Genomic DNA, 15,771 nt, shown 5'->3' on the forward strand with positions numbered 1-15,771 from the left:
TTGAACACTGAAACACTACAGTGGAAAAAATTTCGCGTTAACAGTAAAATTTCAAATATTTAACATTTCTTTCGATACCTTTTGCTATTGTCGACAAGCGTGTATTTGCACTTCGTATATGTCAAGTTTTTAAAAATCTGGAGACGTACAGTATTTGAAATAATGCGAAAAACATGAGATCTTGATCGGTGACAACAGATAATACGTTTCCGTGTCTGGGAAGCTCGGCCCCAACAAGATATCGAATACACTGCAAAATGTCGAACGAGACATATTGCAGGCGTCTATTAATTGGGAGATAACAGTTTAAATACAGAGTGAGTCACCCTACACACTTGTTCATCCTAATTCCTCTATAAATGAGCGTTTATTTAAACGCATTTGTTTCTGGAACTTTTAAGTGTTCTTGGAAAGAATAAAATATATTTCAATATTCTACATCATTTACATAGCTTTTGCTATGAAGATACATAATTCTTGATTTAAAGTGACAACTTTTAATTTTACCTAACCTGTTAATGAAATTATTTTTATTTTTTTTTTTTGAAAATTAGTATGAAAGACAATAGTGACTGTCCTTAATTTAAAATATAAACAGACATAATATTAAGTAAATTTTCGATTTAGACATAAAAAAAAATCATCTGCTTAAATGGATTATACTCAGTTGTTTTTAAACAGAACTGTTTAGGGCGTTTAGGCAAATTATGTTGGCGACTTTAATGATTTTCAGTGTGCGACAACTGACAAGTAAATCAACAGTAGAATAAATGGGTCAAATTCAAACATTTTATATCCAGTATATGTGAATAGTTTTTTTTTTTAAATTATTCGTTGCCAATTCGAATGTAGTATAATATATTAAAGTCACTATTTTTAAAAACACAAAGCGATATTTTTATTAAAAAAAGTTATATTTTCTGAAAAACTGTAAGATTAAAGTTTAAAATTTTAATTATCTTAAAGAAACTATTTACGTAATAATAAAAATACACAATTTATTTTTTTATGTTAATTTAAATTTTTTTGAAAAAAAACAAATTCATTAAAAAATTTTAAGACTAGAACACAGCATAGTAAAAGTTTTTTTAATCAAAATTCATTTTTTAACATTTTCAATTTGTTTAATCAAAAATCTATAGTTTTAGCAATCAATTATAGACATAAATATTATCTTTTTAAACGATGACAATTTACAGTAAAAATCAGTGGTTTACTATTGTAAAATAAAAAAATTTATATTGTCACTAGATTAATGCTTTTCGAGTGGCATGAAAAAATTTGAGTTTTATAAAATATGGTCTTTAAGTTGGTTTAGTTAAAAGTAAAAATTAAAGGTTAAATAAATGAAATTATAAGACGTGAAAATGAGGATGAGCATTGATCATGTTTGGCGGATCTCCCTGTATACACGTCGAGTGAACTTCGAAAGTATATAATGTATATTACAAAACTTTGAGGGACATCGTTCGAATTACTCACGCATCCCACCACCATTTGCCTATCGTATTCTCACATAGAGTTTGTGTCGACATTGTCGATTGGTCAAACCGATTCGTTTCAACAGTCATGGTTTAATATAGTGTACTCATCCGAGCGTGCACATTAATGCGCATTTAGAGCGAAAAGCAACATGCGAATAAGTATATGTATATCCATATTATACTTAATATTTATTACATTTAAATATTTAATATATTTACCACTAACCAAAACATCCTTGCCAGGATAGTCACGTGGTTTTTGTTTTCATACTTTGTTTATCGCTGACAACGCGAAGTATAGTGCAATTATATATGAAAGTAATATGCTAATCTGGTCATTTTCTAAAATTGAAGTAAATAAAATCTTAATGTATAATTATACAGAAAAACTTCTCTATAATAGAATTACTTAGGACCAATAAGTATATTTTTGTTATAGAAAAGTCAATTTCATTACTGTATTTGAGCATTTTGAAATGAGACTATTGTCATTTTACATAATAAGAAAGATTCCGTTCTATAGAGGCACCTTTATAGTGTGTTTTTATTGTATATGGTAGAGAATTAAATGAACAATGAATAAATATAAGTTTTTAATTTATAATACACATGCCTTAACGATATTTTGCACTGAAAATGTATTTATAGTCTAACCGTATTGATATAATACACTAATTTGAAAAAAATATTTATTTTATTTTCCTAATAGTCATACTGGTCAACAGTTATTGTCTTGAAAATATTAAATTTATCTTCGTTAGTTTTTTTCTCTGTTTCATTTTATCTAATATGTTACTACTCTTACTCCGAATTCATAGGTTAATATATTCAAAAAAATCTGATAACTCTTACAATTCAATAAAAAACACTTTAATATCAAAAAACGTTAATAAAAGTGAAAGTGGAAAAGCAGACAAGCAAGCAACTAATCTGTTGTTTAGTATATATCATGTGCTGCGCCCGTTGCTATTAAAATCACTATTAGGGAAATTTAAATTCAATGATACATCATTATATGTTACGAAAAAAAATTCTGAGCGAACAGTTAACCTATACATCTGCACAGTAATATTCATGATATTTTTTTTTGATTGTTGACTACATTTTATATTTAAACCATTAAAAAATGTAATGTAGATTTACAATAATTTTATTTTAATTCTTGAAAAGAAAACTTATAAGAAACATTGTATTATATTTTTAAACTTTCGATAAAAAAAAAAATAATGAATTTTTATCAACATTTTAAATTTACTCAATTTTAAAAAGAATAATTGTAAATATCTATCTCTATACCTACGTTTTAATTTTTGTAAGAAATACTTGTGAGGAATCTTTTATTGAAATTTCAAGTTTTTTTATTCACAATCGAAAACTGCATGATACATAAATCTCATAAAAATTAAAAAAAGAAGAATTTTAAATGCATATAATTAGTTTAAAATGAGCCAAAATATTTAAACTTATTTGATTCCAAATGTTATTTCTAAGTATCTTACTTAGAAAGTAAATTTACTCGTTTTAAAATTATGAATCTGTGTTATCAAAAACTAGTTTTTCATAAAATTTCTTATTTATTTTTTTGTAATTTTGGTATAAGATTTTTTCCCAATTATTTTGAAAAGTACCATGAAATGTTCACTTTTGACTTTCCAATGGTACGACTACACCCAATTTTCTACAAAAAAATTCTCTATAAATTTATAATTGAATCATTTTTAGTATATAAAAAATATTTTTTTCAAATACAAAAAAATATAAATAAAAATATATCTTATAATAATTTTAATCATTTAATACCTAAAATAAAATAAATTATAATTTAAACGAATAATACATTTTAATTTGGGTAATACCAAATATTGACATTGAGTACCTATATTATATAACAGATATATATTATCGTTAGATAAGAAAATTAATGTGTAACTACTAACTACCTACTTTGAAAGTTTGAAATTCCATAAGTTAAATTGAATAACAAGAAAATCAAATTTTAATTTTACTAAATATATGTAAACGATGTTTATTACATTGCTTTTTGATATGCAGTATAAGTTCCTAGAATATTAGCCGATTAGATTTGTGTATATGATGTAAAATCTTATATCAAAGAAAACTAGTTGAAAATTTCAAAATTCATTGTTGCCAAAGTATTAAACCAATTACAATTTCATAAAATCCAATTAATATAATTATAGCACAGTATTAAATTATAATTTAATCATTTGCTTATGTTAGATACAAATGAAAGACAATAACTGATTGTAGTATACTAATGCAAGTGACAGGTAATAATCGCATATTATAATAAACAAAACCCGTATTGTTATAATAATCGCAATGAGTAGTTCTAAAACGAATAGTGTATTCACGTGTGAGAGAGTTGTAGAATTTAATACTTATACTCGAATTTAGGATAAAAATAAATAAAATCTTACACTTAAGGACTTTCCAAAAAAAAAAAAAAAAAAACAGTCTATTGATTTTAAAGTAGCACTGATTTTTACAAACAACATATTATTATACCTAGTACATACAATTAAAATTATAACAAAACAACTCAAATCTCTAGAACTTGATAAAATTATGTACTGATTTTATTAAGTTTTACTTTTATAATTTTATTTTATATCAACAATTATAGGCATGAATATACTTAAAGATAGTTTGATACGATTTGGTATGAATAAATTAGGTATTGATCAAAATAATAATTTTAATCAAATAGATGTGTATCACATGAGTATTAGCTTTATTAGATATTTAAATAGATTGGATTATTGAATTCACTTATAATAAAAATATAATATAAAAATTTTTTATATATCTGAGTACAATAAAATTTTAGATACTTGGAGCATTTTATCTTAGAACAAACTAAAATAATTTATATTTATATTTATATTAGATCCGTCATTCTGAGTGTTCTTAAACCCATTTGAGTGTAGTTATTTTCCTTAAAATTTCAAAATAAAGTAAAAAAAAATTCCTTTTAGGAAATATTTTTTCCTAAATAACTGACAAATAAGTAAAACAACATTCAGAGTTTTTATTATTAATTTCAAAGATAAGTCAAATGTATTGCTTATTGAATATTACAATCAAAACATCAGAAACTTTAAACATAATTAACTAAATGTGTGTATGATCAAACGATTTATATACCAGCTCATTTAATGTATAGCAACTAATGAACGATCATTTAGTTAACTAAAATAGTTAACAATAATTATCAAGACTTTACAACATATGTTGTTTGTTTGTAAAATATGATGTTTCTAAATTGTAATATAACTATTATGATAAAATGTATAGAGTAAATTATCTCATTCAAAAAATGTTATGACTAAAAGAAGAAAATATTTTTATAAAAATTGTATGAACTGTTTTATATGTAATTACTTTTTTGTTTGGAGATAAATTATTTTTTTTTTTCTAATAATTTACTGAAAAAAACTATTTTTAATAATTATTATTCAGGGCATGCAATACCTATTTTCTTTTAATTTTAACTTCAGAATAAATTGTATTAAATTATTAACTTATAACTTTATATAATTTTTAGATTATAAAAAATTTGTCCTTTAACATTGGTGTCATCAATTTCACCTACGCAAAGACTCCTTTGCTCCTCTTGGATGAATGATTATTCAGTTTTGCTATAAATAAAGCAAATGCAGTATAAATTAAAAATAGAAACTTTAAGTTTAGATGGTATTTTGTATTTTATTCATACCGTCTTTTAATCCTATAAGTTATATTATTAAACTAATCAATTAATAATAAACTTATTATATTTTCATAAACTTTTGTATGAATTCATAAATTTAAGTAATTATTTTACATGAAATCAATCATTATTAACTTTAAGAGAATATCACGTGTATTTTATCCATCATACAAATATATAACATGGCATACCAAATTATCGTACAGCAATTTCAACATTAAGTTGTTTGTTTAAATATAAAATTGAATTAACTGTATTTCAAACTTAATGGTAAGAAAATTATCTATATTTATTCAATATTGGTTTTCCAATGTTTTGATTTTAAAGTAAGATACATGCATTTTCAAATATTACTATTTAAAAATACTTAAAAAATCCTTCTTTAAAGTTAAAATATTAATAAAGTTTAACGCCAAAAGTAGATTATTTGCGTATCTTTAAATTTAATGGTTAGTCAAAAAATAAAACAAAAAACACGATATTAAAACTATGGAACTCAAAAATATTGTACTAGTTCATTATTATTCGAATGCTTTGTGGTGTCTAAATCAACGTTTTTGAACCAATATTTAATTTTAATTTTTAAGCAAGTAACCTTTCTCATGTAGCAATTTGAACTGTTCTATTAAACTTAAAACACAATAAATAAGTTGGATGTACAAGCCCATATTCATTTAGAAATCGTATTTTGTAAACACAACTATTTTATTAAACTTAAATTAATATTATATTTCTTATATTTAGGGCAACATCGCTGTCATTTTATAATTCGATATTCTTCATTCCATATTTAAAAAATATTGACTGAAAAATGTTTCATGATAACATAAATATTACACAAATTGGCTTTGATTACAATTATTATTAAGTTAATAAATAATAACTACGTGTTCTTATTTAAACAATTAACTGAAAAACTGTATGCCCTAATATCAAATGTATTCTAAATTGTATTAATACAATTTTTTCTATAAATAATTACTCTTAAAATAATAGCTAAATATGTAAATTTCAAAATATTTATAAAATTATGGATTGTAAAACCTAGCACTTGAAATTTTAATATAAATTTTCTTTTAAATTTTAACAAAATTAGATATTCAAACGAAATTAAAAACATTGTTCTTTGAACACTTGTAGTTATTTTCTTGTAATTATTAAATTATTATGTTACTTTGATATATTTGAAACATTCAACTATTACTTTTATTATAATTTTTAACATGTAATAAAGTTTTACTGTAATTATCGTACAACTCATATTAATATAAAAATAAATAAATAACAACTTACTTCATAAATATATAAATATCCCAATATTTTTCAAAATTTGATACTATAGGTAAATGTAGGTTAACGAACTGTTTTTACTCAGAACAGTTTTGAGTATTAATTTAAAATCAGATATGTCCGTCATAGGGACTTTTGACTAACGATGAGAAACATTTTAAATCTTCTATACGGCTGAGCAATTTCCCTGTTTTCTTAATATATTACTAAGGAAAAAACCTCATAATATAAGTATATTTATAAATTTATAGGACAAGGTGCATTGACAATTGTACGCCGAAGCAGCCAGAAGAAAAGTACTTATTCGGACGAATATAGTATGGCTTTGTCCAGAGAAAATGAATCGATGTTAGACGAAGTAGATCTCAGCCTTGACGGAATGCCATCATTTGATTCGTCAGAAGCAGTCGATAAAGCAGCACTCAGGTAATTATCAATCGAGAATTATTAATTTATCTAATTGTTACATTTCATCACGTTATTAAATATCTCGTTAAAATAATATTTTGTACGAACAAAGTAATACATTGTTGAGCTAGAAGACACAATGTCGTAGTAAATTGAGCATCATAACTTTGATTGTATAAAATTAAAATTATAAAAACATATTTCCATTTGATAAATTTTGCAACTTTAAAGAGTTTCAATTTTTACTATCAGTTCATTATGTATTGACTGGCGTTGCTTCTCATATAAGATATAAGAAACTATTGTTCTGTTTGTATTTCAAAATCTCAAACCACATACTTGTATATTAAGCTCTCAATATTATCTGTAATTATCGTCACGTAAGATTATGTAATCTATAAAATAATTATGGCTTAAAGGCTTACAAAAATAATTAAATAATTTAAGTACTCATAAATTTAATAACGGATAAATCGGTTTTAACTTTTTAAGATATTGTTAAGTACTTTATTTGTAATTTTTAGATTGTATGATTACATTTTTACAAGCATACAAAACATAGTACCATGAATTATTATTAACACTTGTGCTGTTGAATCGTGTATAGTATAGTGTTCTATAAAAGTGTGTGCAGTGTTTAAATATAATATTAAATTAAAATTTAAGAGCAATATTTAAAAATTAAATAAAGTATATGGAAAAAAATTTAATTAGTACATAATATTTCATTACAACTAGGTATTATAAATAAGAATTTAATTAATTAATTTACAATTTTAGATTACGTTTACTAAGCAGAGCGATCTACATGTATAGTCGGGTGATATTACCATAATGCTAAAATATATAACTAAAGTACAATAATATAATATATAAACTCTTATTTTCTCAAATTTATTTTTTACGTGATTTTAAGTCATACTTAACAATTGTTTAGAAAATATTGTTAAATAAAATCATTCAAAAAAGTATGAAACTTAAAAAATTTTAATAATAAAAACTTGTCACTAACAAATTTGCATTTTTTATGTCCTTAAATTATGTAAGACAAAATATTTCCAAAAATATTAATACTATATTAAAAAAAAAAAAAATAATGTTCATCTTTGAAATAACCAATTTGTATACATTTTGCTCTTAATAGGGTCTTTAACTATAAATACAATATTTGAATTATTTTTTACAGCAATCGACGAATCAAATTACTTATTATTATTATTTTATTATGACATGTTCACAATGATATGGTAATTATTTTTATTCAAAAGCAACAAATACATTTTCGTATAAAATAATAGATATAATTTCTTGTTACTATAATAAAAAATAAATTAATTGTTAATACTTTCATACTTAAGAATTTTTTTTAATATCATAAAACTTATTTACTTATTTGATAACTATGATGTCAAGTCCTCTCTCTAAGTGTATTTTAAAGAACGAAATTTTACTTAAACTATGTTATATGACTTAATTTGTAAAACATATTTCAAGTGGTCAAATATTTAAGTGTTCTGTTATTCTATTAAATACCATGTTATGTACTTGACATGACATTGACATATTTGTAGTCTTAAAGATATTGTTAAGTATTCTCTTTTTCTGAATTTCTGAATTTCGATAGTATTTTGATTAAATTACGCGTTTAATATATATATATATATATATATGTGTGAAACAAAACAAATATATTTATTCAATATTATTCACAATTATTATTATTCATTAATCATTATATTTTTTATGTTACCAAAATCTGTAAAACTTTCTGACCATCGCTAATATCCATTAACGTGAGATCTAACTGAAGGTAAACGAGGAAAAAGACCTTTTCATTCCCTTATCTAACATTAGACAACACAAAGAATACTTCAAACTAGTAACTACCCATTACTTAGAGTCCATGGATAAAATCTAACTTTAGTTCTAGTCAAAATATTACTAAGAATGGAGAGATATTTTTGAATATACGAGTACTATACAAGTTTTTCTTTGCTATTAAAATGTATATTTCTCAACACTGTATAATAATGTTCAATCAATAATTTATTTACCTAACTATAAGAATTATATTTTAAAATATTATAAAATATTGTATAATATTAATTGTGAAAAACATTTTTTTATTAACCTATACTATTGAACTAAAAAATATGAAATATCTTAAAATAAATAAACTAAAATTAGTTTTAAATCTTTTTTTTAAACCACTTTAACCTTACATTAGTCATATTACTGTATTTCTTTTTTTTACATTTAATTTAAATACAATTGTATGTTTAATTTTAGATTGCGTTGTCTGTTGCGCCACTTGAGAAAAGGAGAAATATCTGCCGAAGTATTACACAAAAATTTATTTTTCGCTGCTAAAGTATTGGAATCAGCATTTATGGACGAGGAACAAATGTAAGAATTTAGTATTATATAATTTACATGTTTATTAATTTATAACATGCCGAAAAAATTAACTATTATTTTAATCTGCATGGGAATGTTTGTGTGTACCAATAAAACGTGAAAAAATGTGATAATCAAATCGATGGTAAGCTCAATATAAGTTATGCACCATCATAGATTATCAGATCATTTTTTACTATAAAAATTAATTAAGTCTCATTGAATATTCATATAAACTATTTTTATCATTTTTCATTTTCATTTTTTTTTTTTTTTTTTTTATGTTCATCAAGCTACTGATGGTTAGACAATTGTACGACGTACCATATTAAAATTTTATGCACGTCGTTCGTGATATTTAACCATTGCTACATATCAAAACCACATTAAATAAATCAAATATTTTTATGATCCAATAATAAAACACATAAAACGTATCATAGACTAAACGAAGTATTGTGCATGGTAAAATAACAAAAAGTTATAATGTACCTATTTATCTTGAAAATTTTTTAAGCTTAACGCTATTTTTGAGCAATATTGAATCATGTAAGCATGCAAATATGTTAAAATATTAATTCAAAATACAATTAATAAAATACAAAATAATATTTTAAGAAAAATAAAAATACACTTTTATCAAATTAAGCTTTAATTTTATGAACATATTCCAATAAATTATTTTCTAAATTTTACTCGGTTAAATTATGTTTATCCATAAAATATATTTGTTACTGATCATACCAATGTACTATAAAAATTTTCCATTAACACTTCTCCACAAATAATAATTATCATCTAACTTACAAAACTAATATTTAGCTATATCAACTAGTATTTACAATGAAAACTTATTAAAAATGTGGTTTTGATAAGTAAGCAACAGATTTCTATTTACGTGAATGCCACTTTTATGGACTGATGTTGTGGTGAATCTATGCTTTGTTTTTTCTGCATGTTCTATTTTTATTTAGCTCAGTTACTAATTAACTGATCATCAGGAGCAATTTCAATTTTCAATATGATATACGATAGAGTTTTTTTTTTTTTTTTTAATATAATATGCACAAACAATGTATATAAAATGTTATTATAATAATATTTTATCTTGAATACTTATATGAAATTCAAACTGGGTGCCAGTTAACTATTTTAAAAAAATTAAATTAAGTCATCCTAATTAAACTTAACTAAGTTAAGTTAGAGTTATTTTAAAATATAAATGAAATTTAATTACAAAGTTAAACATTTTTAGGGAAACATTTACCCAGTCCAATTAAAAGTTTCTAGTAAGTTTTTTTTAATTATTCACACTGATATTTTAAACTAACTGTAAAATAGTTGAGTTTTTTTTTATACCTTTACAATAAGCAGTGAGATGTCGGTATTTTTAATCATCTATAATGACCGCTAACACTAAAAAACCACTCTACTTGAGTAATTGGCATTATTATAATATCATATTTTAAAAATATATATAAGTGATTACCGTTCTGTAGAACGGCAGGTATTGAGTAGATCACTATAATGGATGTGCTAAATTTTAATTCAATTTGATATACATATAATTGTATGCGTAAAAGGATTCTGAACGAAGATTTGTTAGCTTATACCACGAACTTTATTTCATGAAATTTATTTTTTTTATTTTGCTATTAAGAAAAGTAATTTATTTAGCTATTAATAAGTAGGTTAAATTTATTTTTGCCAAAAATATTGCATTTGAAAATATCATTGTGCTTATAAAATATATTAGTACACATGAAAGTTTTATGTCTCCTTGAATAATATTTTTAACTATAACAAAATAGATAATAAATCAACATAATTTAAATATTATGTTATTTCGTTCAAATTTAAACTTAAAATGTTAAAAAAAATATACATATTAATTTTTTTTTTTTTTTTTGACTTAATAAAACAATTTTTCATTAACTTTCATAATAATAAAAATGAAAAATGAAAAATTTCTAAGTCTATAAATAACTCAAAAAAAGTTTTTAAAATTTTTTTTATAATGTATACAAAATGAGCATATTAAAATTTACTGAAAATTTCAATTATCTACTGCTTAATTATTTATTTTTATAATTTTTTTAGTTGTTTTACTTGTTTAAATAACAGCATACACAAAAATTAAAATTCGAACATGTAATTTACGAGTTAAAAGTAAGTATTAAAGTTAAGTAAGCAGAGTAATAGACCAGCTACCTTTTTACTCTGATCATATTAACTTTAAATACTTACAACTCATTAACTACGTGTCTAATTTTTATGTATTAAAATACTCCAAAAATATTCTGCTTCAGAATATTAAATTTAAAATACATATTGTCATTCAAAAAAGTAAAAAAACTTAAAAATATAATTTTTTCTTGAATAATATTGTTTTAGTTCAACTAAAAATTATGTAAAAAAAATTTTATCAAAAACAGTAATTATATATTTTTGAAATAATGAGTGTAGTTTATATAAAAAAAAAATTTTACCTATTCATAAACAATAAAACACTTCATTATTGAATCAATGCATTAATTATTCTACATAGAACTTAAAATGCTTTATCTTCCTTTTTTAATTACAATAAAATAAATTTTAGAATTAACTCAATTATAGAAAAATAATATAGTTAAAATCAGTTATAACGAAAAATAATTAAGATGTTAACTGAGTTATTTTTAAAGAAGTATTATCTTAACTACTTAAGTTAAAATTCGTTGAATATATTAACTGATAACTTTAAACTATTTAACTAGTAACTGCCCAGTTTTAATGACAGTTGTTTACGATTACGATTCTGTTCGCTCAACAATATTATGCCCTATATTCAGCACGCACGACATGCGTGTAGCAATATTACATACCCAGTTCGCCGTATTCATCTCGAAACATAAACATTGATTAGGTATATTAAATGTTCAATTATTGCTCAATCTAAACGAGACGTTTCCTCATACGATTTTCAAACAACAGCTAAATAATGTATTAACAATAAAACTAAAATATTATCGTTGACTTATTTTCTTATTTCAAAAACTGTAATACTATTTATTGAAAGGGAATAATTTTTATTTTTATACCGAAGATCTATTTAACAACCTCACTGTTTCCTTCACTTAGTGCAATTATTATCATTGTATTGAATTTCAAATTTACGATTACATAAATAATAAATTCATCACTTATGAAATATAATTTTGTTGCTGTTTAAACATTGTTTTGTTGTAATATACTGCAAACTTTGCGACAAAAAATGCTTTTATCAGCAAAATACATTACGTTTCAATAATATTATAAATAATTCACAACTGTTTCTTCTTTTTTTTTTTAATTTGAATATGCAAGGTAATTAATTTCTACGGATTAAAAATAAGTAAGAACTTTCCATGAAATGCTCGGAAGCTTGATCTAAATGAGTCTTTTCTCTTCCTTTTCTTTTTTCGCACCACAATGTTATTCAGTTGAATGTCTAAGTGATTTTTTACTCAAATTCATATCACTTAAAATCCGTTTAACTTATTAAAAAAAAATACTTAGACTATTAAGTTAATTGATTATTATAAACAATAGTTTTCATTTAAAAATAAAGGCAAGTTATTTGTTTTAATAATAAAATATATTTAAATTGCCTTGTGAAATTTGTACTCATTTTATTCTGTGTACTATACAATATTTTCTTTTTATGTGACTGAATTGATTTAAATTATACATTTCAGTATTCAACGAAAATTTTTATAAATAAGATTTATATACGAATATATTCATACATACATACATCGTGACTTTTGTAAGTATATTATTTTGTCTTGGATATAATATTCCTCAAAAATCTCTATTCTCTGTATTTCAGATCCTTCCTGATATTGACATTTGGGTTTTAATCTGATCTATACACTAAATAAAACGGCTGTCTCTATTCCTATTTTCTTCAATTTTTCAATATAATTCATCCTTTTTCAATACCAGTTCTTCTCATAATTTTGTCAAAGAATAAAATTTAAGTATTTGGCTGTTATTTATGATCTATAGATAATTTTGAGGCTTATATTCTAAGCTCCTGTATTATAGAAACATTTATTCTTTGGTCTGTCCATGAAATTCGTAAAAATTTTCTATATGTGGCAATTTATAATACTTCTATTACGTCATTACAATTAATTTAGATTCCATGATTCAGAGCCATATTACATATTATGTATTAGGCACAACTTTGTTCTTTTCCTGATATCATCATATCCATATTTTTACAAGTTTGATTGTCGTACTTTTACCCATATCTACTCTTCGTTTGATTTCCTCTTTCGAACACCCCCTATATTTGATAAAAATGTGCCTATAGATATATTATATTGTCTTTACAATTTATATCGAGTGTAAAATCAAACAAAAAATACAACGTTTTTGACCTATCAATAGCCATTATTGAGCATTTTGATCTATTAAGTTTCAAGGTCTACCTCGTTGAAAAATTTTTCTACTTGTTCTATAAAATTAGTCCTTTTTTTTTACTAAAAACACCGTATCATTGGCGTATCTTAGATTTGAAATTGTCTTAACACCAATGAACACTCTTCTACTTCATTCTTGCGTAACTTGTCTCGTTTTTCATTCCCCAAATTTATTAAAAAATAATAGTAATACTATGCAGCTCTGTCATACGCTTTGTCCTATTTGAAAACATGATCTTGGTTATTGACATATATAATTTTAAATTTTAATTATTACTATAATGTGCTTGGGAACTCCCATTTCTTTTAGAATGAGCCTCAAAGAATTCCATTAAATAGTATCAAAGGTATATTCATAATATTTTTCATTAACTGTCGGATATTAATTATGAAAGTTGATTTCTCGTTCCTCTTACCGATCGTGATTTTTCTCGAGAAATTTGTGAAAACAGATATGGTTTTAACTTTTCTTGTATCTTATTCAGCATGCTCTTACTTATATGGGAATCATAGCTATAGTACGATAGATATTGAAATTTTCTTTGTTGCTCTTTTTATGGATAGTGATGTTTATTGATTCATACTATTTCTTTGTCCATTCACCTGTGATTCATATCTTGGAAAAAATAATATGAATTATATTATCATCTCCCTTTTCTGCAGTTGTTCAAATAATTTCAGCTACAATAGAATCTCAACCAGCAACTTTATGGTTGTATAATCTTTTAAGAACATCTCACTTTCACTGCGTATTAAAGGTGGTTCAGATTCGTCTCTTATATATACTCGTATTTGATTCATCGTATTCGTATTATTAGAGACTATACTTTTCTTGCAATACTGCGACCATCTTTTAGTTACTTCCTACTTTGTTGATAGTATTGAGCCATTTTCGTCTTTAATAGGTAGATATCTGGGTTTAAAACTTCAAAAAAAACTGCTACTTTTTTTAAAAAGAAACCTAAGATCTTAATTATTTCATGTTGTTAATTTCTTTGCATATTGAGTTTATAAGTTGATCTTTTTTTCGTAAAACTTGGTTTATCATTCGGCATAGATTTTTGTATTCTGTTAATAAACAATTTTCTCTGATATCTTTTATTTTTGTTTGTTTTCGTTTTTTAATTATTTCCCATTTATAATGTGAGATCTATAGATTTCTCGGTACATCAATACAAAATGTCTGTTTAAAAAATGTTAGAACTACGTTCTTAAATAATTACCACAGTTTTTCTACATTTTTTTATTTTGTTTTCTTCAAGCATCATAATACCTTGTATTGCTAGATTAACTTTTAGTTTATATTTATCGAGTGCTGCTTCTGTGGAACAAATTTCTGCAACTAGATAATTACGATCGTTACCATAGTCTATGCCAGAATCAAGTTTAATGTCTTTAATATAGGATTTATATCTGTTCCTTACCAGTACATAGTTAATTTGATTTCTTTATTGACCACCTTGACACTGCACGTGTCTGATACTGTCGTCGAATATGATATTTAATATTTGTGTCTGTAATAAATGGTTATTTTCTATACAGAAGTCTAGAATTCAATCTCTTCACTCATTTCTTACACCTATCCCATATTTTCCTATTACAAATCTCAAATGACCCTCGTTGATAGTGATGACTATTTTTGTACGTATTAAGGTACATCAGTCACAAACAGTAGTTCTTTAGTTATAAAATAGTTTTAACTACTTTGGTTTACTGTTTGTAAAAGTAATAAATGTTTTCTTCAAACGATGTAGATGTTGGAACGTAGACTTAGATAATATTGATATTTACTGGCGTAGCTTGGAATTTTTCAGACATTATTCTATCACTAAAAGTATTATAGCCTAGGACTATGTTTGTTATATCCTTGTTTACAATTATGGTTACGCCATTTATGGAGTCATTTTCATTACTTAAAAACAACAAAGTGACCATAGGTAGTGTATTCTAGGTTGACATATTTCATAAGTTATTGGCAAATAATTTAAATAAGTATCTAATCTTTACACTA

General features: G+C 23.7%; 1 protein-coding gene across 4 annotated transcripts in view; it reads left to right on the top strand.

Annotated features, from left to right (window-relative positions):
* LOC112591365 (calcium/calmodulin-dependent 3',5'-cyclic nucleotide phosphodiesterase 1A-like) overlaps positions 1 to 15,771 on the top strand; it is a 350,746-nt gene that overhangs the window by 301,289 nt on the left and 33,686 nt on the right. For all 4 annotated transcript variants that reach the window (XM_025335166.1, XM_025335164.1, XM_025335165.1 and 1 more), the window contains 2 exons: positions 6,759 to 6,933; positions 9,205 to 9,321. In XM_025335166.1, the coding sequence (XP_025190951.1) occupies positions 6,759 to 6,933; positions 9,205 to 9,321 (292 nt within the window). The remainder of the gene's footprint in view (positions 1 to 6,758; positions 6,934 to 9,204; positions 9,322 to 15,771) is intronic.

The sequence above is a fragment of the Melanaphis sacchari genome, unplaced genomic scaffold (assembly GCF_002803265.2).
Source record: "Melanaphis sacchari strain LSU unplaced genomic scaffold, SCAv2.0 Contig132_pilon_pilon, whole genome shotgun sequence".
NCBI classification, from domain to species: Eukaryota; Metazoa; Arthropoda; class Insecta; order Hemiptera; family Aphididae; genus Melanaphis; species Melanaphis sacchari.